The sequence below is a fragment of the Mytilus edulis genome, chromosome 5 (assembly GCF_963676685.1).
Source record: "Mytilus edulis chromosome 5, xbMytEdul2.2, whole genome shotgun sequence".
NCBI lineage: Eukaryota > Metazoa > Mollusca > Bivalvia > Mytilida > Mytilidae > Mytilus > Mytilus edulis.
In genome coordinates this window covers 39,643,760-39,666,521 of record NC_092348.1, presented here as the reverse complement: position 1 = coordinate 39,666,521, position 22,762 = coordinate 39,643,760, and the positions used below count along the sequence as shown (strand labels likewise).

At 33.5% G+C, this 22,762-nt stretch overlaps 2 protein-coding genes across 2 annotated transcripts; one reads left to right on the top strand and one right to left on the bottom strand.

Moving 5' to 3' along the window:
* Positions 1-91: 91 nt before the first annotated feature.
* Positions 92-1,459, bottom strand: LOC139525086 (uncharacterized). Its single transcript, XM_071320268.1, has one exon. The coding sequence runs from the start codon at positions 1,457-1,459 to the stop codon at positions 92-94; it is 1,368 nt and encodes a 455-aa protein (XP_071176369.1).
* Positions 1,460-2,931: 1,472 nt separating this feature from the next.
* LOC139525085 (uncharacterized) lies at positions 2,932-7,176 on the top strand. Its single transcript, XM_071320267.1, has 5 exons — positions 2,932-2,967; positions 3,422-3,524; positions 4,632-4,753; positions 5,301-5,375; positions 7,096-7,176. The coding sequence occupies exons 1-5, from the start codon at positions 2,932-2,934 to the stop codon at positions 7,174-7,176; spliced, it is 417 nt and encodes a 138-aa protein (XP_071176368.1).
* The last annotated feature ends 15,586 nt before the right edge of the window (positions 7,177-22,762 follow it).

The following is a 22,762-nucleotide window of genomic DNA, read 5'->3' as shown; positions in this document are numbered from 1 at the left end:
TTTTGTTTGAATAAACTTCAAAGTTCAGAAAAAGAAATATCAACTATACAAATACACAATCATGACAATGTACTTAAGCAGTAAAAATAAATTACATATAACATAGGGGATCAAGCAGATTGTAAATAGCACAACAAGTGACAACAATATCATCAGATACAGGCAAGCAAGCTATTGGTATTTCATGCTTCAAAAATCTAAATGTCTTCAGTCTACCAATTGCCTGCTCCACATAGATTCTAACATTTGCAATACGAGATGTTTCTGTAACTGCAGTGGCACACATGACTAAACTGCCACAAGTGCTTGGTGGTATTGCTAGTTTAGCCTGAACAGTCATAAGGTCTTCCTTTATTTTAAAACCTCTATATGCCATAACTTGATCGTTCGGTTCTAGTTTGAGATAGAAGCCACAGTCTTTAGTAATGAATTTGTCTGAGGCTCGGCCACCATAACAATTTGACACAAAGCTGAACATTCCATTTGGTGTAATAGCAACCAAAAATTTAATAGTACAGTGATGCTTATATTCAGACCAGCATTGAGCTTGTGTATCAAGACTGGATGGTGTTTCTATAAAAACTTCGCTACAATCAATAATGCATCGTACATGAGGGTAAAATGTCTTAAAACAAAGGGGCAAATTTTGTTTGATTACATCTTTTGATGGCCAAATTATAAGATGACTCAGTTCAAATCGCATGAGACGGACCCAAGTTAGAATGATTGAACTCACAAGTGATTCTGAAATTTGGAATCTGAATGCCAAATCATGTAGCAGTAGACCTAACCGTAGTCTCATCATAACTAATAAAAGTTCAACCTCTAATCTTAATTTTCTACCAGGCCCTGGTTTAAGAAAAATGTTTGGGTCATCCTCAAATGAGTATCTCATTGGGGCTTCTTTTATTGTTTGTCTAGGACCTTTCCAATACTGCATAACAGATGCTTTCATACTCAAATGGTCAAACAACACCTTAAATGTGTCTGTGTTGTGTAACCCAGTGTAGAAATGTACATCTGCATCTCTTGTTAGCTGTGTTGATGCTATACAGAGAGTAAAAGTGCTATTTGGAACTGAATCTTCACTAGTATCAGTTCCTGATTTTGCAAGTTTCCTTTTTTTATCTACACTTTTGTCACTTCTCTTACAAGGATTTCTTTTATGTGGTGATTTTTGAGTTTTCAAATCACTGTTATTTAAAAAAAGTGTTGGAACAGGGCAACGGAAGGTTCTCTCGCCATCCTGAAAATGATTGGAGCAGATTTTTACGCTTTTACTCTCTAAATAATTTTGTCTACCTTGACGGATTTTGTCGTGCCAAAATTTACTCAGTTGTGGGTCTTTTGGCAGAGAATGAAATTGTAAATTAGAGACATGTGACCTTTTAACAAGTTTATCTGGATATCTTCTATCATTGTCACAAATTCCAATACTGCACCGATCACCTCCTCCCATGATGCGAAATATTAGTATGATTATACATATATACATGTATGTTAGTAAGTACAGATATAGATATACATGCAAAGATTTAAGTCCAGGTAGTCATGAAAAGAAGTTGTTGATTGGATATATATAAAGCAGGTTAGTACAGGTTAGCAGAACATCCATTGATTAAGCAAGCATGCATAATATTTCAAAGCTGATGATAAGGATGAAGCCATGCAGATAACAACACATTATGCCCAGTGAACCTGAAATTACAAAAGAAATGGGGAAATTTTGTATTTTAACATGGATCAAAAAGAGACAACATTTTATTTAAAATAGTTAAAATGAAGAAGGTCTGAACATAAGGGTACAGCCATTTAATTTTAGGCATAATTTAATTATTAAATAAAAAGCTTCATTTAAACTTTTGCTATTTATTTTACATATGTTTTGAACAGATTTACTTATTGTTCTAATTATTCTTATTTTTTAAAGTAAAATATTTATTATCAGTCTGCAATTTTATATCTTGTGCTGTTCTACAAGATTTGTTTTTCACCCCTACCCCACCCACATGTTGCAAGAAAATAAAATTGATTACTTTTTCTATTGATTTTGATGAAATACCACGCCCACTTGTCATTGTCGTTTTTTCCTTATAAATATTGAAAAATATTCAGATTATCGATAGAGATTTTATTTATGGGTATATATATTTACCTGTTAGAAAAACATTTCCTTCTAATTTAGCTTAAATTTACATATGACGTTATAACAATTTTATTTTTTTAATATCGCCGCCTTTTTAAATCCGGAAGTAAACAATACGAGTCACATGATAGTTTGCCCCCTATCCAAGATGGCGTCATTAACCGTGAAGTCGTCTATTGATATTTTAAAGTGTGTTTTTCTATGTTGTGATGTTTTACTATAATTATTTCAAAAAAGAGAGAAGGTTTGGTACCATTAAAACGTTTAATCCTGCTGCAAATGGTCGACCCTGTCCTAAGTCAGGAATCTGATGTACAGTAGTTGTCGTTTGTTTATGTAATTTATACTTGTTTCTCGTTTCTCTTTTTTTTTTAATATAGATTAGACTGTTGGTTTTCCCGTTTGAATGGCTTTACACTAGTAATTTTTTGGGGACTTGATAGCTTGATGTTCTGTGTGAGCCAAGACTTCGTGTTGAAGGCCGTACATTGACTTATAATGGTTTACTTTTATACATTGTTATTTGGATGGAAAGTTGTCTCACTGGCACTCATACCACATCTTCCTATATCTACTTATATCCTACTGATAAAAAACTATAAATATCAAGGTATTTCTAAAGTGAAATAATAATACATTCTTTAGACTTTTGCTAGCATGGCTATATATTCAAGTTATGCATATTATTACTTATTGCTTGATATAGTGTGTGCCAAACGTTTGCCTTACTTATAATTATTTCGTTTCATTCTAATATTTCCAGATAATTTCAAAAATCTTTTCTGATGGCAGGGTTATATTCATCTCAAGAGAATATGTTTGTATGTTATTTTACAACAAGTAATATAAGATTATTTTCAAATATAAATGTTTACCTGACCTCACTGAAATTATGTGACACTTCATGATATACAGTGACAACTATAAATGTACATGTATAATTATCAATATTTCAGAAAGCTGCAAAATATAAATACTTTGAAACAGCTAGTGTATATTTGTTTGAAATTGAACATTAATAGCAACATTAAATGAATTGATATATCTTTAAAGAGAATCATAAGCCCTTCCTATGTACAAATCTTGACCAAAATTAATGAAACTTATTAGTCTTTATTCATATTAGCAATGTCACAGACAAATCAGAAAATAAATGCCTAACTTACTTAAAAAAAATATAGGAATAACTATTTAACTTTTACAATTGAAATATGTGCAAGGTGGGGGATATAATAAAGCTATGTTTTTTTATGAACATTGGAATTTTTTTTTCAGCCTGAGAGTCAGGAAGAACAAGCTACTACTAGTACTAGTGCTAGAAATATTCACATGAATGTGCCTAGTACTAGTACTGGAAGTGTGGAAATTCGCGGAATATGTAAGTATTTTATTTTGAAATAAATTTAAATTACATAAAACATAAGTACAGAACAAAGTATATATATAATTTAAAACAATATTCTGTCTGTTTGCCAAAACATTTTAACATGATTTAATATGGAATGATTTTGATATATTCTAAAAAATAACCAAAAAAACTGCTAAGCTAATTTTCATCAAACTTATTGAGAACTAAAAATATATATAAGGACCTCTAAAACCGAACATTAGTTATGGTTGGATGAACCACATAGCAGCAAGAGGCAATCTTAAACTTTCATTGGCTAGTTTTTAGGTCACCTTGGCCAAAGGGCCAAGTGAGTTTTTCTCATCATTTGGCGTCCGTTGTCGTCTTTAACTTTTTACATTTTGAACTTCTTCTAGACACCAACTAAAAGGAATGAAACTGAACATAGCATGAATGTTTCTTATAAGGTGCTGACCACGTAATGTTAATTTGTAACGGATCCATCATTCATGATGGACGCCAGCAGGGGATTTAGTTTAACATAGAACCCTATGGGAAATGCATACAAATGACTTCTTTTAGATAACCACTGAAGGGAATGAAACCAAACACAGCATGAATGTTCGTTATGAGGTGCTGACCAAGTGTTGTTACTTTGTAGCCGATAAATCATTCAAGATGGCTGCCAGCGGTGGACTTAGTTTAACAAAGGAATCCATGAGAAATATACAAATGTCTTCTTTTAGAAAACCACAGAATGGAATGCAATATCAAACCAAATTTTATCCTTTTTTTTTTAATATGATTTCAAAAACCCAAGTAGTCAGGTGAGCAATACTGCAGGCCCTTGAGAGCCTCTAGTTCAAAAATTTTATTTGTGAAACAGAAAAAAGAATTGAAACATGGCTATTTAAATATGTGCCAAATAATGAAACAATGAATCATTTTAGTTCAGCAAAATGGATAACACTCTACACTTAAAAACGTTCACTTGAACCAAAATAAAAATCATAAAAGATTTAAACAAATACTTGAGGTTTCTTACTCTGTACAATTGAGAAAATGCAGCAGGTTTAATCAAGTTTTGAATAATTGATAAATTGACTTATTAAAACTGATTAATTATCTTTATTGTAGTGAAGGAGCTGAAGGGACTGGTGCAACAAGTCAACGAGATGAATAAGTCCATGACAGAGATCAAGAGCAGCATTAAAAAACTAAATAATGCTGCTCTTGATCTAGACACTTCAAGTATGAAGGTACATTTTCAACTTGAAGAGTACAAGTTTTGTATCTTTTAACTCTTTAGTTGTGTATACAAAAGACAATATTAGAATAGTTGAACAATTGATTTGACTGTGAGATGTGTTCATGGATGAAACATAACACAGAGTTCAGTGGAGTTAAGAAAGTTAACTTAAAAGAAATAATAGAATTTTAGAATTAAAATGACCATTTAACTCATTGACAGAATTAACACAATAATAGCTTTTAGGATAAACAATAGTAAGGCGTATATTGATGTCTAGAAGATATCATCTGACCTTGACCTTAATTATCAGTAAAAAAAATTGGGGTTTGTCAATGACAGAACTAAATTCATGATTTTTCAAATTCTTCTTAAGATTGTTATAATTTACAAAATTCACATAAAATCAACAGAACCGATCATCATGGTCTCATGAATCTGGGTAGACCTTTTGCACCAAATTACTGAATGAAATGGAAGTCAGTGTTATCAACCATAGGCACTAATATCATGTTTAAACGAAGATTTATACCTGAAAATTGTTTTTCTACTTTCAGAAGCCTTACCTTGCTTATCTGAAGGGTAGGTTTTACACTTACCCTTGGATAGTAGAAGAGGATGAAGATCTCAAGGTATAATTATTGCTTTCTGTTAAACACTACATTTTGATTATTATTTATTTATACATATGGGACAATATCCCTAATGTGCCTCCAATTGAGAAAGAAAATCGTGCACAGCAGACTAAGGTTATGATGTTTGTATGCATTGATTCAAGAATTTGAATAACATTATTTTTCACCGGTCACACACAAAAGTTGTGTGTAAACAAAAAACATCTGTGTAGTGATATAAGACATATTTCAATTTTAAAGAAGTGACTGAGCTTAACAATTTGTGTTGATATGGAAAGTATTGAACCTTAGAATAAATGTGTAAAAACTATGGAGTTATTATATGTATTCAAAGTATTAATTTTTAAAATAAATTATTGTGTGAAAAAAGGGAATTTTTACCATCAAGAGTCGCATCACGAAAGGATTTTCTGGGTATGCTGATTTACGGAAAAAAGAATGACACTAAGTACCACGAAAAATTTAACCACATATGTGAAAATGTCTCAGCTTCAAAAAAAGCCATCATACATATATACAAGTTTACGATATGGGCTGAGCTACAGAAGAAAACGTTACCATTACCGCCTATGGAGAAACAATTGCGCATATTGCCCAATATAGGTGAAATAACATGCACTTGGACAATAATATACAAATATAGCCTTTGTATGAGGTTGATACAAGAATATAATGACCTGAAAGAAGTATATTTACTGAGGAATAAGCCTGATATAGATATACCTCTTTGGGTCGATATAGCCTGTATTGACATCATCCCCAAAATTTAAATAAAATAAAATATTGTAAACACATGCAATGTAACGATTGAAAATGCTTTTTGTTTGTAGATTGCAGTATAATTAGACAATATACGTATAGTGTCTTGAAATATGAAAGTTATCTGTATGAGGCTTAGAAACGGGGGGAAATACGAGGTTATACCGAGCATTTCCCCTGTTTCGTGCCGAATACAAATAATATTTCAAGACACTATATGTATATTGTTTTTATACTGAAATCGAAAAAAAAAAAAAATTAAAAATAATATGTAACAAATATTGTTAAAAAAAGTGTTTGGAATTTCCCTCTTAGGGTACCATTTTGGGGTATTTCCCGATGAGCGTAGTCTAGGCGGTTAGACATTGACAATTGAAGGAATTATAAAGGAAAAATGAACTTGATTAATAATATTTAATAAACATGGTATATAAATTACCAATTTGAAGACATAAAAAGTTTTAAATTCATAAAAGTTTGACCATTGTTACTACACGTTGTTATGGTTGTGACGTGACGTTGTTGATGAAATACAGTAGTTCCGGTAAGTAGGCGGGGCTTATAGGTTAGTTGAGGTCATTGACGTATAAAGCTAACGTTTAAACGTATAGCTTTATCTGTATAGCAAAATAGCTGATTGCAGTATAAAGACAATTATAGTGCATTACCTTGACATATCAACAGGTCATGTTTTTTCTCTGTCTGTTTATGACGTCTCAACACTAAATCCATTGGATGTTGGATGTGTACGGATAGATTGTTTAGTCTTAGATGCATGATTTTTTTTATTAGTTGTTAGTGTCTTTGAACTAGCTGTCAGATAACTGCGAGTACTCTCAGATCTGTTCATTGGGTCTTTTTGTGTCGGGATGTATAAGTACCCGGACACGTCCACTTGTATTTTTGTCCATCTGATGAGTTAAGCCCTTTTCAACTGATTTTTATAGTTCGTTTTTAGGAAAAGTGCAGGGCCTTTTTGGAAGAAGCTGGTTGTGAAGTGGAGGGAGTAAAAACTTCACCAATTGGCGTAACCAGTTGAAAATAAAGGTAACTTTCAATTATCACATAAAGCCTGAAATAAAAAAAAATGTGTGTTTCCTTATATAATAAGCAAAAAACTCACTTGGTGCACCTGAAAATCTTATTGTTATTAAATTGTATTACATCCTGGAGCATCCAAAAAGCCAGAAACCACCAGGTGTTTATCTTTGACGCCAGCAGCGTATCTGTTACATCACCTAGTTTAGGAGTTAAAGACACGAACCACCGTGTATTGTCAGTACAGCAGATATAGGTACTAACCAAGAATAAATTCATGCGGAATGTAAATTTATGTTTGTAGAGATTCTTTAACCAGGGGATTAATATCATTACAGTTTATTCTTTAAAAATACATGAGTGTTTGAGTTTTTATATAAGAGTCCAAAGAAAATCTACCTAATTCTGATCTAGCACCTATGTTAGTGGCTGTCTTTTTCATTCCTAATACTGTTTTACAAAATTTAGAATGAACCTTTCAAAAGGATATTTTTCTGCTAATGCAAGAGTATCACAAAAAGTATTTTTTACAGCAGCTCTATAGATGCCCAAAAAGTTGACTGAAAATTATCCATAAACCAAATTTCAGAGTTGTATGTCAAAATAGGTCTTATAAAGAGTATCAAATGATTTACATGACAAATTAGTGGGAACAAAAATTGAAATTTGACATATTTTCTCAATAAAAATAAAACTTTAATACCTTTTTTCGACAGCTCTTCAGTATTTTTTGTAAAATCCCCCCTATAATTAATAATATTCCCTAAAATTTAGTCCTTAACTTCAGTCAAAAATTTATCATCGAACAAGAGGGATGGGGATTTTTTTTATACATATTACAAATCTTTAAATTTTTCGAATTTCTTATCCCAGGTATAAATTACATTAGCCGTATTTGGCACAACCTTGGAAATTTGGGTCATCAATGCTCTTTGACTTTGTTCTTGTTTGGCTTTATAACTATTTTGACGTCACAGATGAGTCTCATGTACGAAACGCGCATCCGGCGTATTAAATTATTATCTTGGTACCTTTGATATAAAGCAATTAAAATACAAAATTAGAAAACACTAAATGAGGTTTTTAAATATAATATATACTTTTTGGTGATTAGTTTGCTTTTGTTGTGATTAAGAGTGAGATACGGTGTTGACTCCTGTACCATTATTTAAACAAATTTACCTATCATGTCTGTTTGTTTTATTTTCGCATCGTTGTCAATATAATGGAATTGGATGCGACTGGCATACAAGTTATATATAAAGCGCTTTAAAACAGGTTTAATCCATTATTTTCTACAAAAAGAAAACAACTGAACCAAGTCAGGAGTATGATAATTGTTGTTCATTCGTTTGATGTGTATAAGCTGTAGATTTTGCCATAAAATTACAGACTTTCCGTTTTAAATTTTCCACGGAGATCAGTATTTTCGTGATTTTACTTTTTGATAACAGGTTATTTATAAAAAAGACCATATAATTGATCTACATGTCAACACCGAAGTGCTGACAACTCAGTTGCTTATACCCTTGGGTGTATAAAAGGTTCATGTGTCGGAACTAAGACCTTATTAATGAATATTCCTTATCAACTACTCAAATAATACACCATGGTCTTGGTGTATAGATTTTGGGTACTGTCGTTGATTAATGATCTTAATAACGTATAATATATTATACTTTGATATGTCTTTTTGAGTATTACTTTTACTGTTTAGTTGATGTTTGCTTGTGACGTGGCTCTGCACTTATACATCCCGTCATTGTTCTATGATAATTTTTAAATTCATGACTTGAATATTTGCTAATATACTTTATCTATATGTTATTTAGTGTGTATGTGTTACATTTAGACATTGTTTATTCATGCAAATCGTGTTGGTTTGTTAACATTTTCACAACTTCCTGTCTAGATACGATTGAACACCCACTTCCAATATTATCAGGTATTTTAACACGGAAAGTTTTCTGCTTTACTTTACTTGAAATTATGTTAGCAAACAGAAGTGTTTTTAATTTGTATTACAACGGAATTGTTTTTGTCGTACGTTTTCGAACAAGGGTTAATTGTAACAATCATGCTTACTGCTTTCGATTCTCCTGCAAATACAGTTTTTCCTTTTTTCAAGATTACTCATAAATAAATGTTTACGACTACTGCCATCCATCAAAAGTCTGGAATGAAGGGTGTGTACCTCTCTATCTCCACGCAAATGATAATATTGTATTTCACGTTAGTTATGATTTAGTTTAAGTGTTCACTTATATTGACTTCAGGAAAAGCAGTCCAAGATCGTAAAACTGGTGGAAGAAAAGATTTCTGTTAAAATGTTGTTCTACATATTAAAAAAGAAGATGTAGTATGATTGCCAACAAGTTAATTCTTTACAAGAGCCCAATGATACAGAATTTAACAAATACAGGTCACCGTACGACTGCATCAAAGCAAAAAGACACATACTTTAAAGCCATTAATGAAAGGCTTGAAATGATAAAATTTAATGTAAAGTAATTCAACAACGAGAAAACGGCTTAAAAGAGGGACGAAAGATACCAGAGGGACAATCAAACTCATCAATCGAAAATAAACTGACAACGCCATGGCTAAAAATGAAATGGACAAACAATAGTATACATGCCACAACATAGAAAACTAAAGAATAAACAACACCAACCCCACCAAAAACTAGGGGTGATCTCAGGTGCTCCGGAAGGGTAAGCAGATCCTGCTCCACATGTGGCACCCGTCGTGCCTAATATACGTAGAAAATAATGAACGGCAAACAAATATGTTACAAAGCATGAAACGGAAACCGCTGAATTCCACATTCATGACTTGGGACAGGAACATACATAATGTGGCGGGGTTTAACTAATTTGAAGGCACCAACCCCAACTTCAACTAGTATGGAACAATAATGTAACAGTTAAAAATTATAAGAACAAACTATAAAAAAGAAGTTGAAAAGAATAAAAAATCATCCAAAAGATAAAACTAGAAATACATATAACTAAAAACGCAGAGTTGACGTGCCCGGGTACTTGTACATCCCAAGATCGAAAGGACACCAATTATAGATCTAAGACTACTTCGCAGTTACTGACAGCTAGTTCAAAGCAAATACCTAATACTGATTGATAAACAATAGTTAAAAGGGAAATGGGGAAAATCAAACATTGGAGTACATTTATAATAAAAAATTGGAAAACAACACGTTTTATAATTTATGGCGTCCGAAGCGCTTTTCTGGATTTACCTTCATCAGGAACGCTCAAAGCCAAACATTTGAAATCCGAAGATGTATAAGTACCGAAAATCGTTGAAGAGCTTTATGTAAAAAAAACCTAAAATAAATAGCCAAATTCATTTAAAGCCAACTTTGCCCGAGGGAGTTGAAACCTTAGTTTCATAATAATTTCAAAATTTATAAACAGACAATTTTAGTAAAGTTTGTTAAATCATGTCAGTATCGAAGCACCGACTACTGAGCTGATGATACCCTCAGGGACTGATAGTGCACCAGCAGAGGTATCGACCCAGTGATGTAAAAAATGGAAAACAACACGTTTTATAATTTATTGCGTCCGAAGCGCTTTTCTGGATTTACCTTCATCAGGAACGCTCAAAGCCAAACATTTGAAATCCGAAGATGTATAAGTACCGAAAATCGTTGAAGAGCTTTATGTCAAAAAAACCTAAAATAAACAGCCAAATTCATCTAAAGCCAACGTTGCCTGAGGGAGTTGAAACCTTAGTTTCATAATAATTTCAAAATTTATAAACTAACAATTTTAGTAAAGTTTGTTAAATCATGTCAGTACCGAAGCACTGACTACTGAGCTGATGATACCCTCGGGGGACTGATAGTCCACCAGCAGAGGTATCGACCCAGTGATGTAAAAAATGGAAAACAACACGTTTTATAATTTATTGCGTCCGAAGCGCTTTTCTGGATTTACCTTCATCTTACTTATAATAACATAGATTAATTACAATTGAAAACTCCTATGCCCCACTTCGTATTTTTTTTTAAGTAGTTGTACTGTTTTGTTTTTCCCCTTTGTCCAAGAGTGCTTCCTTGTCAAGTTGCTTAAATCTGCTTGTATTGTAGGTGACCAGTTTGGTGAAATTCAGCTGGTGTTTAAGCAGTGTCTAAATCCTGTATATTTTCGTCCCTAAGTGTTGCAGCATACTGTGTTTGGTTTTTAGAGTTCTGAACATTCTGGATTTGCGGTAATTTAGAGTTTTGATAATTCTGGATTTGAGGAGGATTTAAAGGGTTAATATCTCGTGTGATTCAATGGTTTCAAAAGCTTCAACTAAAATTTATCAAAGCCAGGAACATCTTGATGCAATACCTCATTGAGCTCCAATTCAAATGTTATAGGCGGTGGTGACAGATTTTCCCGCTCCGAGTCGGATCAGATAACCTCCGGTTCAATTGTTTGTCTTGTAGTAAATAGCAGATGGACTCGTAGAATTGAGTAACATTTATAATGTAATTAAACGATCAGTGGGAATAGACAATCGATAATTTTTTTTATCGTTAAGCATCATTAGCGACGCCATCTTGATTACATTTGTTACAAAAAGAAGTTCCGTCAACGTTGTCAAACGTTATTGAGACAATAAATTACTTCAAGAACTACCGGAAGCCCTCTCGACCAATTATATTAAAGTATGTCCTGCTATGCAAATCATATTAAGAGTTATTGTTATATAATCGCCAGCCGCGTCTAAGGCAGCTTTTGCCTGCGCAGTTTAAATTAATTTCTAATGACAATCATATCCTAAATCGGAAAAAAAGTTGTTGTTAAAGGACCAAAAAACTTCGACGGCTCTTGTATTGCGTAGCACAGCCATCATTAAATTCGTGCAGAACTCTGGATTGTCGCTAATTTCATGTTAATATTCTAAAACTAATTTTTAAACGTTATGTGTAAAGTGTAGTTGCGTTTGCCATCCGCTGAACTTTCGATCTTATCTTTTCCAAGGACCACGTTCCCCAAGGGTGACTGGGGTATAAAAATATGGTCACTTGGTCTTCTCCCGACCGGCAGTAAAACGCTTGCCGAAGTGGGGCGTCCGTTTGGCTGTGCGGGATGTATCGAGTTCGCAGTCACGTCCTGTCAGAAGGGGGACGTTTAATCCGATGCCTCGTGTAAAGAGAGTGCCACGCTCTTTGCACGTTAAGAACCCTTGCAACAACTCTTTTAGGGGTCCGTAGGTGGCCTGTTGCAAGGCAAAATTTCTGTCCCTATCCAATATACCCTCATTTTCCCGTGGCAGTCCAAATTTCCCCGACCATCATCCCAGATGGCCTCTATCGTATCAACCTACCTATTTTATTTATTGTGAATTTGTTCTCGTCCTGAATATGCATGAAACATTTGCCACTGGACGTTAAGCAACCAACAATCAATCATTTTTATGCCCCACCTACGATAGTAGAGGGGCATTATGTTTTCTGGTCTGTGCGTCCGTTCGTCCGTCTGTCCCGCTCCAGGTTAAAGTTTTTGGTCAAGGTAGTTTTTGATGAAGTTGAAGTCCAATCGACTTCAAACTTAGTACACATGTTCCCTATGATATGATCTTTCTAATTTTAATGCCAAATTAGAGTTTTAACCCCAATTTCACGGTCCACTGAACATGGAAAATGATAGTGCGAGTGGGGCATTCGTGTACTGAGGACACATTCTTGTTTAAAAATGTACCGTCAAGATATCAGTCTTATCAAGGCTTAGTAGCTCCCTGGGTAATAATTTGCTGTAACACAAAGATTGACAGGCAAGCTATCTAATAATGATCGCAGCTAATCAGTTTGCCATGCCTCGCTACATTGGTGGTACGGAAAAGTATTTGTATAAAATTCGATAACATTTCAAATGGTTTGGGTGACTTCTTTGCAGCATAAGCTTTCTCCTAGATTATATATCCGCGTTCTAAATCTACGTATTCATATCGTTCACACTGTACAGTGGACATGTTTAAATTATCAGTTTTTAGCTCACCTGGCATAAAAGGCCATGTGAGCTTTTCTCATCACTTGGCCTCCGTCGTCGTCGTCGTCGTCTGTCGTCGTTAACAATTTTTCAAACATCTTCTCCTCTGAAACTACTGAATGGATTTGAATGAAACTTAAAATGATTGTTCCTTAGATTATCCTGCACAAAGTGTGTGCTTCGATTTTTGATCCGTCAAAAAACATGGCCGCCGCTACTTAAAATAGAACATAGGGGTCAAATGCAGTTTTTGGCTTATATCTAAAAAACGGAAGCATTTAGAGCAAATCTGACATGGGGTAAAAATGTTCATTAGGTCAAGATCTATCAGCCCAGAAATTTTCAGATGAATCAAACAAACCATTGTTGGGTTGCTGCCACTTAATTGGTAATTTTAAGGAAATTTTGCAGTTTTTGGTCATTATCTTGAATATCATTATAGATAAAGATAAAGATAAACTGCAAAAATGATCAGCAAAGTAAGATCTACAAATAGGTTAATATGACCAAAATTGTCAATTGACCCCTTAAGGGGTAAATGTCCTTTAATGACAATTTTTCACAATTTGTTCATCATATTTGCTAACTTTAAAAAAATCTTCTCCTCTGAAACTACGGAATGGATTTGGATGAAACTTAGCATGATAGTTCCTTAGATTATCCTGCACAAAGTGTGTGCTTCGATTTTTGATCCGTCAAAAAACATGGCCGCCGTTACTTAAACTAGAACATAGGGGTCAAATGCAGTTTTTGGCTTATATCTCAAAAACGAAAGCATTTAGAGCAAATCTGACAGGGGTAAAAATGTTCATTAGGTCAAGATCTATCAGCCCTGAAATTTTCAGACGAATCAAACAAACCATTGTTGGGTTGCTGCCACTTAATTGGTAATTTTAAGGAAATTTTGCAGTTTTTGGTCATTATCTTGAATATCATTATAGATAAAGATAAACTGTAAACAGCAAAAATGATCAGCAAAGTAAGATCTACAAATAAGTTAAATATGACCAAAATTGTCAATTGACCCCTTAAGGGGTTATTGTCCTTTAATGACAATTTTTCACAATTTGTTCATCATATTTGCTAACTTTAAAAAATCTTCTCCTCTAAAACTACTCAACCAAATTCAACCAAACTTCAACTGAATGATCAGTAGGATGTATAAAATAAAGTTTGTGTTTTATTTTCTATTTTGTCTAAAAACATGGCCGTCATGGCTAAAAATAGAACACAGGGTAAAATGCAGTTTTTGGCTTATATCTAAAAAAAACTCCAGCATTTAGAGCAAATAAGACTAGAAGTTAAAATATTTATTAGGTCAAGGTCTACCTGTCCTGAAATTTTCAATTTGCAATTTGCAAAAAATAGAAAATATTCTGACCAGAAAAAAAAACCATGTCCCCCTACAAGTTAAATGGTCCATGCCTAACTGTTATTAATGAAATCATTTAACTGTTTTGCTGTTTCAGGTAGGAGTTTCAAAATGTATTGTCTGACCAATTTAGAACATATTCACACTTTCAAATGACCTTACAAAATTATCCTTTCCCGTTGTAATATTCAAACCTAAATAAGAGTTCACTTTTTATAATGAACTTAGCTGTACATGTTTGCCTGGCATGGTTCAATATGTTCAATAAGGCATTGTTTACCAGGTGAGCGATTCAGGCTCTTGAGAGCCTCTTGTTTCTTCTACCGATAATTTGTACTTGAAACAATTTCTGTGTTAATATTTAAGATAATCCACATTTTCCGAGGTTTTACATACAATTTCGTTCACACGTCGTTAATATATTCGTAAATTTGTACTCCTCCTTGAAGTGCCGGATTGCTTTTAAGTATTTTGCGCCGTTTCTTCTTAACAAGAATGCACACGCTGAAATGTCTCGCGGTCTTCTTATCATTGATATAATGTTGATAGTCCTAAATATAAAGCTTTATTACAACTGTCACATAAACTTAACATTGACCAATGAACCATGAAAATAAGGTCGAGGTCAGATGAACCATACCAGGCAGGCATGTACAGCAAACAATTCTTCTATACAACAAAAATAGTTGATCTATTGCCTATAGAAAAACAAACCAAAACACAAAAACTTAACACTGAGTAATGAACCGTGAAAATGAGGCCAAGGTAAAATAAAACCTGCGGGACTGACATATAGATCATAAAATATTTCCATACACCAAATATAAATGACCTATTGCATATAGTATTAGAAAAACAGACCAAAACACAAAAACTTTATAACCACTGAACCACGAAAATGGGGTCAAGGTCAGATGACACAAGCCAGTTGGACATGTACACCTCACAGTCATTCCATACACCAAATATACTAGACCTATTGCTTAAAGTATCTGAGATGTGAACTTGACCACCAAAATTTAACCTTGTTCAGTGATCCATGAAATGAGGTCGAGGTCAAGTGGAAACTGTCTGACGGGCATTAGGACCTTATATGGTACGCACATATCAAATACAATTATCCTATTACTTATAATAAGAGAGAATTTACCATTACAAAAAATCTGAACTTTTTTTTCAATTATTCACTGAACCCTGAAAATGAGGTCAAGGTCATTGAAACTTCGTAACATAAGGCATCCATATACGAAGTATGAAGCATCCAGGTCTATAACCTTCTAAAATATAAAGCTTTTAAGAAGTTAGCTAACTCCACCGCCGGATCACTATCCCTATGTCGAGCTTTCTGCGACAAACGTTGCAGGCTCAACAAAAAACCACGAATTTCGATATTGTCAACATAATTGATTATCTCTTGGCCTAACAAATTGCACGCAGAACGGTTTAAAAAATTGATTGGTTGGTTGGTTGATTGAATGATTGGAAGTCTACATAGCACTCTCCCTCTCTTAGCGAGGCCTAGGACTTAAAGTCGATATTCTGACCGACGACGTGGCTGCGTAATTATACATCTTGCACTCTCAAACAGACAGTCTACGGATATCCCAAAGAATAAAAGTCCTTACATCTTCTTTTCTTTCAAATATAAAATTGAGAAAGGAAATGGTGAATATGTCAAAGCGACAACCACCCGACCATAGAGCAAACAACAGCCGAAGGCAACCAATGGGTCTTCAATGTAGCGAGAATTCCCGCACCCGTAGGTGTCCTTCAGCTGGCCCCTAAAATATGCATAATAGTACAGTGATAATGGACGTCATACTAAACTCCGAATTATACACAAGAAACTAAAATTTAAAATCATACAAGACTAACAAAGGCCAGAGGCTCCTGACTTGGGACAGGCGCAAAATTGCGGCGGGGTTAAACATGTTTATGAGATCTCAACCCTCCCCCTATACCTCTAGCCAATGTAGAAAAGTAAAACAATAACAATACGCACATTAAAATTCAGTTCAAGAAAAGTCCGAGTCTGATGTCAAAAGATGTAACAAAAGAAAATAAATAAAATGACAATAATACATAAATAACAACAGACTACTAGCAGTTAACTGACATGCCAGCTCCAGACCTCAATTAAACTGATTGAAAGATTATGTCTTCATCATATGAATATCAGGTACAATCCCTCCCGTTAGGGGTTTAGTATCATACTATCATAAAATATATGAGAAGAACATAACCCGTGTCATGCCAACAACTGTTTTTTTTAGAAATAAATGTGTTTAGTTCCGATGCAAAGACCCTATCAGTGAATCAATGTTAAAGCCAAAATATGCAATCTTTAATGACCTGACAACAGTATCGTAACTATATCCCCTTTTAATAAGTCTATTTAAAGGTTTTGTTAGTTTCTGAGGAGAATACTGACATTTTTGTGCTTTATAAAGAATATTTCCATAAAATTTTGGATGTGAAATACCTGAACGTATAAGATGTCTGCATGTTGAGTTATATTTACGAATTATTTCCTTATACCGGTGATAAAATTTAGTCTATTTTATATTGAAACTCGTACTTCGTGTTTTCTTTTACATGCTTGCGTTAGACTCCATAAAGTATTGTCCGCTTTTGTTCATTTCGTTTTTCTCTTCTCTTTTGTAAATACCACTTTATTTCTGTACCGGTGCCATAAAATACCCCTCATTCAACGTTTATAATTCCCATAAGGTATCAGATTTTAATGGCAGTGATTTAGTGGAGTTCGAGGAAAAGTTTTGCATTATACTTTAAAACCACATCGTGTATTACTTTAATCTAGCGGTGGTAAGAGAGATAACACAAAATGTACAAAAAGTTATATTACAGGGAAGTTTTCTGAATTTTTTATGGTCTCATATGTGTGCATACTAAGTATTACGCGCATAATTTCAGGTTAAAAAAAATGAAGGGAAGTATGCGGAGGATGGAGTTGCAAATGCAGTTCATAACGTCTCTGGAATATCACGTTGGCGGCATCAAATAATGTAAACGGTCATCCTTGCGATACAGTTTCATTAATTCGTATGTTTGATAGATAATCTGTAAACTTCATACACTTAAGCTCCAAATACAATTTTTAAATGTTCAAAATGCCGGATAACCATGCTGGCAAGCAATGTTTATTTGGAAACACTCAGCCACATATTTACATGTGCAACAAGAGGCAACATACATAGTCATTATTGTGGCTACTACAAAACAATGTGAACATATAATCATATTGATTACAATATTTTGAATAATTTCTTAATAATGATAAGTTTTTAAGAACTTTGATATTTCAAAATGAAAGCAGTCCCTTCATTCCTCAACACATGGATAAATGCGGTAATATTCTGAAATATATTTTTTTTCTGATATTTTAAGAATATCAGATTGGCACTCAAATAAGTAGTGAAACTCATTTCCAATTTGCAATGAGCGGAGATGACATTGTCTTTCATCTCTATGAATTCCCTTCCATCTTCCTGTTTCAATTGGAATTTTAGGCCGCAGCATCGCATCTTAGTTATATTTTACTACTGCAGATGAGAGTCTGAATAAATTTTTTTCTAAGCCAAAGTCGATTTTAAAAAGACCGTAATATTCCCCTCTCGATGAGTTTTTGTTTGAAGCAGAAAATGTGTAAGTAATATCCATAGAAGGGTTAAAAAAGGGTTTCTGCCAAAAACAAATGCCCTTTCTTATCGAATTTGAAATCTGCCTTAACCTTATCATAACCTATGATTTCAAGAAACCTGCTTTGTTTATTATGAATTTATCGCTTGCCCTTCCGCCGTAGGCTTTTGATTCATGGTTTATCATTCCTGATGGAGTTATGCTAACCAGAAACTTTGCAGTTTGGTGATAATTGTAATTACTCCAAGTAAGAGCCTCGTGAATTGCCAGATTATTTCGCCTTTCCAAAAAAAACCTCTTTCAAATCTTTCATGTGGCAAACATCTTGGTACCTTTGGTTCTTACAGGATAGTGGTAGACCTGCCCTTATAACCTTCTTTGAATGGTTTGAAACAACTTTACCGTGTATACTTGACAGCATTCTAATCCATGTTGTAAATAAACTGAATAAAGTTGCCGTTGAGATTCCAAAACGATCTGCAAGATCTTCAGACAAGCCTAGTCTAAGTTTCATCAGGGTAAGCACATATTCTTGACGCAGATATAACGTATGTTTGAAAGTTATAAAATATCCTTTATATATCAAGGGAGTGGATACTGTTCTAGGTCAATGCAAATATATCATATTTTTTAACCACGTGCACAGGCTTGATAAAAGAAAAGGAGTGTTTCAAGAACTGCTGTTGGTATGTCAGTGTAAAATTTCACCTTACGGTAACTGTTAAGCACTATTTGAGTATTGAAGGTCGCAGTATAAGAAATAGCCATGGTCACAGTTTCTTGTGTTTAGGTCTACAGTATTAGAAATGTTAGTAGAAGATTTATTCTAAGGCACATGTGACAAATGTGGATACAAATTCAAAGATATATCGTTACGAGGGTATCACCAGCCCAGTAGTCAACACTTCAGCGTTGACATGAATATCAATAATGTGGTCAATTTTTATAAATTTCCTGTTTACAAAACGTTGAATTTTTTCGAAAAAAATAAGGATTTTCTTATCCCAGGAATAGATTACCTTAGCCGTATTTGGCACAACTTTTTGAAATTTTCGATCCTAAATACTCTTCAATTTTGTACTTGTTTGGCTTTATAAATATTTTGATATGAGCGTCACTGGTGAGTCTTATGTAGACGAAACGCGCGTCTGGCGTACTAAATTATAATCCTGGTACCTTTGACTAAATAATGGTAATGGATAATGGTAACGTCTGTAGTTCAGTCAGTATCGTAAGCACGGATAAGGATGTTGGCTCTTTTTAAAGCTGATCCATTTTTCTTAGGGATGTTGGCTCTTTTTAAAACTGATCCATTTTTCTTAGGAATGATGGTTCTTTTTAAAGCTGATCCATTTTTCTTATGTGTTGTTAAATTTTTGGAATACAAAGTGTGATTCAATTTCCCGTGATGAGCATATCCCGAAAATAATTTCGTGATGCGGTTCTTCATGGTAAAAAAAAACCCCATTTTCCTTCGATAAGTTTAATACTTTGAATACATTTTACAACTCCATTGTTTTTACACATGTATTCTATGGTCCTCTGCTTTCCAAATCAACACAAATGATTATGCTTTGTCACAAAAAAAAAAAAAGAACTACAAATGTATGTAAATACATATAATTAACAAAAAAAGACGTCTATAATATGAAATCGAAAAGGTCATTTAACAAAAGATCGTAGATTTCCTAACTTTAAACAATGTTGATTTGAAACTTTTACTTTGTTAAATGGACCTGACTACATCCTTAAAAAGTACTGAACACAAAGAGTTTTGTCATCATTAGAGATTCTAAGGACAAAGAAATTGAATACTCTTGATACTCTAAAATCTTGATTTTCTACTGTGATGTTGGCAAATAATGCATGAGCCCACATAAGCTAAACAATACTGCTGGACACCTGCCATGTGTATCATATTATGTCATTTGGTAAGGTACATCATAAATATAGTTAGCATATATGCATAATGAACGTCGTGTTATGTTAACGGATTAAATATGTCACAAAAAAGTTTAAAGTTATAAATAAAAAAAAAAAAAAAAAAAAAAAGAAAACCAAAAAACAATCACATATAAAACAAACACCCGCATTTTAATCGTTTAATTGTCGATACATCCACTCGTCTAAGTTCATCTGTTGCACTGATTTAATTGGTGAAACAGTTAGAAGTGTTCTTGAGGTAAGTGGAATGTTTGTATTTGATGAGACAACTTCCACTGGAATAGTAATGTCTTCATTTTCTATCATCATGGATGTTCTTATCACTTTGGTTGCTTTTGGCCTTGCCTTTTTATTTAAATTTTATTTCAAAATTATAGATGTTGAAGGATCACATTTGACCGTATGTAGCACATTTTCGTCGGCAATAGTTGTCGTAGCTCCAAATTCATCCTTGTTTTCCAAATTTATCAACTCCAGTTCTGGTTCATCATGTGTGAATGCTCAGCCACTAAAAATGGATGCGCTTCGTTTAAATTCCATCACGACGTAATTTGGCGAGATATTTTCATTCTTCGTTGATAATATGTAAGTTCGGTGACTCACATTTGATGAAGATGGAATAAGTGATTGTTGAATTATTATTTTAACGACTCTGTTTCCCGTCAGTCTTTGCAACTTTGCCGAAATGCAATCTCTGAGTCTAGCAAAATTTCTTCTTCTGATGTTTTCTCCTCTGAAATTTTGTGCAAGATTTACCCATATTGTGATTATATTAAGATAATCAATAAATTCGAACCCTGTATGCTAACATTGCCCATGTGAAATTTCAAAATTGTTTGTATAAACATTGAACGACAAAAATATGTGACGTATAAAATTTTCTGACGTCAGACACGCAAAGCAATAGCAACATTTTCTCTTGTTTCTGTTCAGTATTCTCGGTCCTCGTATCTTTCTGTTTACATTCACAAAAAAACCGCGGAAAAAGTACATGTTTAAATTCAGCATAACAAAGAACCCCAATAATTCAATTATTGTTTAAATCAAACTTAGTTTAATTTGGGACCCTTTGAACTTTAATGTAGACTAATTTGAAAACAGAACCAAAATTTAAGAATGTAAATAGGAAATGAACCCTGATTGAAGATGCAAGGTCAATAACTTGTATGGACTAAATATACACATAATACACATTAAAGCAATGATTGCCTCGCTTGTCCTGTTCAAACTTCAAGTGAATGAGGCAAAACTGATATTCAATAATTACCATTTGATGATTCTCCAGTATTCAAGTTTTTCAACCCCTTTTTTTCAGGTATTGGTCTCTTTTTGATATATTATGCAAAAAGGCATTTTTTACTCTGAAGTCGGAGATTTGCACGGAATTTCAAAAGCCAGCGTTTCTAGATGCATCACAAGAGTATCTAAAGCCATTGTATCAGAAATGGACAACATAAATTTCCATCAACAGAAGCTGAGATGAATGTGGTAAAAAGGGGACTTTATCGTATTGCCAAGGTCCCAAATGTTATTGGTGCAGTAGATGGTACTCTGATCCCTATTATTGCTCCAAAAGAGAATGAACCTGCATACAGGCAGTTGTGGATCATGAGATGAGGTGAGTGAAAACAAAACTTGAAATATGATATGATATTATATTTATATGGAGACTACTAATTTGCTACTGTACCTGTTATATCCAGGAAACAAAAAAAAAACCAACCAATAAAAATAACAGATAATAGTATCATAATTCACTGATGAAAAAAGCAACAACCTGAAAATAAGCATTGAAATTAAATTCATAAAATAGGGTAGGAAAGGCAACATTAAATAATTTAAGTTTATGCATGTACACATTTTATTTTTATTTCAGATTTACAAACCTAGTAGCAAAATTTCCAGGCAGTGTACACGACTCGTACATATTTTCAAACTCTGAATTGGGATACTTTTTTGAAGAGAACAATGTAGATGGATGGTTACTGGAAGATTCTGGATATGGTCTAAAAAAGTATTTGCTTACTCCAAAATTAAATCCAAACACTCAAAAACACGCACCATAGTGGAAAAGGCCTTTGGTGTATGCAAATCTAGATATAGGTAATTTTTATTTTTATTATTTTCAAATTTCAAAAAAGATCATTTTAAATATGTTAATGAAAGAAAAACACTGGTCATTTTTATGCCCTCTATAACTTGCTGTTCCGTGTGCACCAAGACTCCTTTTGAGGAAGTTGTATTGTTACCTAATTCAACTACATTCTGTCTTGGGTGTAGAGTTTGTCTCATTGACACTCATACCACATCTTATTAATAAAATATGAAGAATGATTCATACCACATCTTATTAATAAAATATGAAGAATGATACAATTTTCTTCTTTTTATGTGCAAATTACAACAATTTCCAATGTAAAAAAACTTTGTTCTTTTTTCATTACAGATGTTTGCATAAAACAGGCGGCTGTTTGCCATTTACACCTGACAAATCTGCAATAGTTGTGACAGCTGTTTTTAAACTCCACAATAAGTGTATAGATGACAAGTTGCCACTTCCAGATTTTACATCTGATTTTATTGACAATGGAGATAACCATATTAGAGAT

Bases quoted from the DNA above. Each gene is read 5' to 3' on its own strand.
- LOC139525086 (XM_071320268.1), bottom strand. From the start codon at position 1,459: ATGGGAGGAGGTGATCGGTGCAGTATTGGAATTTGTGACAATGATAGA.
- LOC139525085 (XM_071320267.1), top strand. From the start codon at position 2,932: ATGGCAGGGTTATATTCATCTCAAGAGAATATGTTT. The intron at 2,968-3,421 runs GTATGTTATTTT...TTTTTTTTTCAG, and splicing joins CATCTCAAGAGAATATGTTT to CCTGAGAGTCAGGAAGAACA. The intron at 3,525-4,631 runs GTAAGTATTTTA...TCTTTATTGTAG, and splicing joins TGTGGAAATTCGCGGAATAT to TGAAGGAGCTGAAGGGACTG.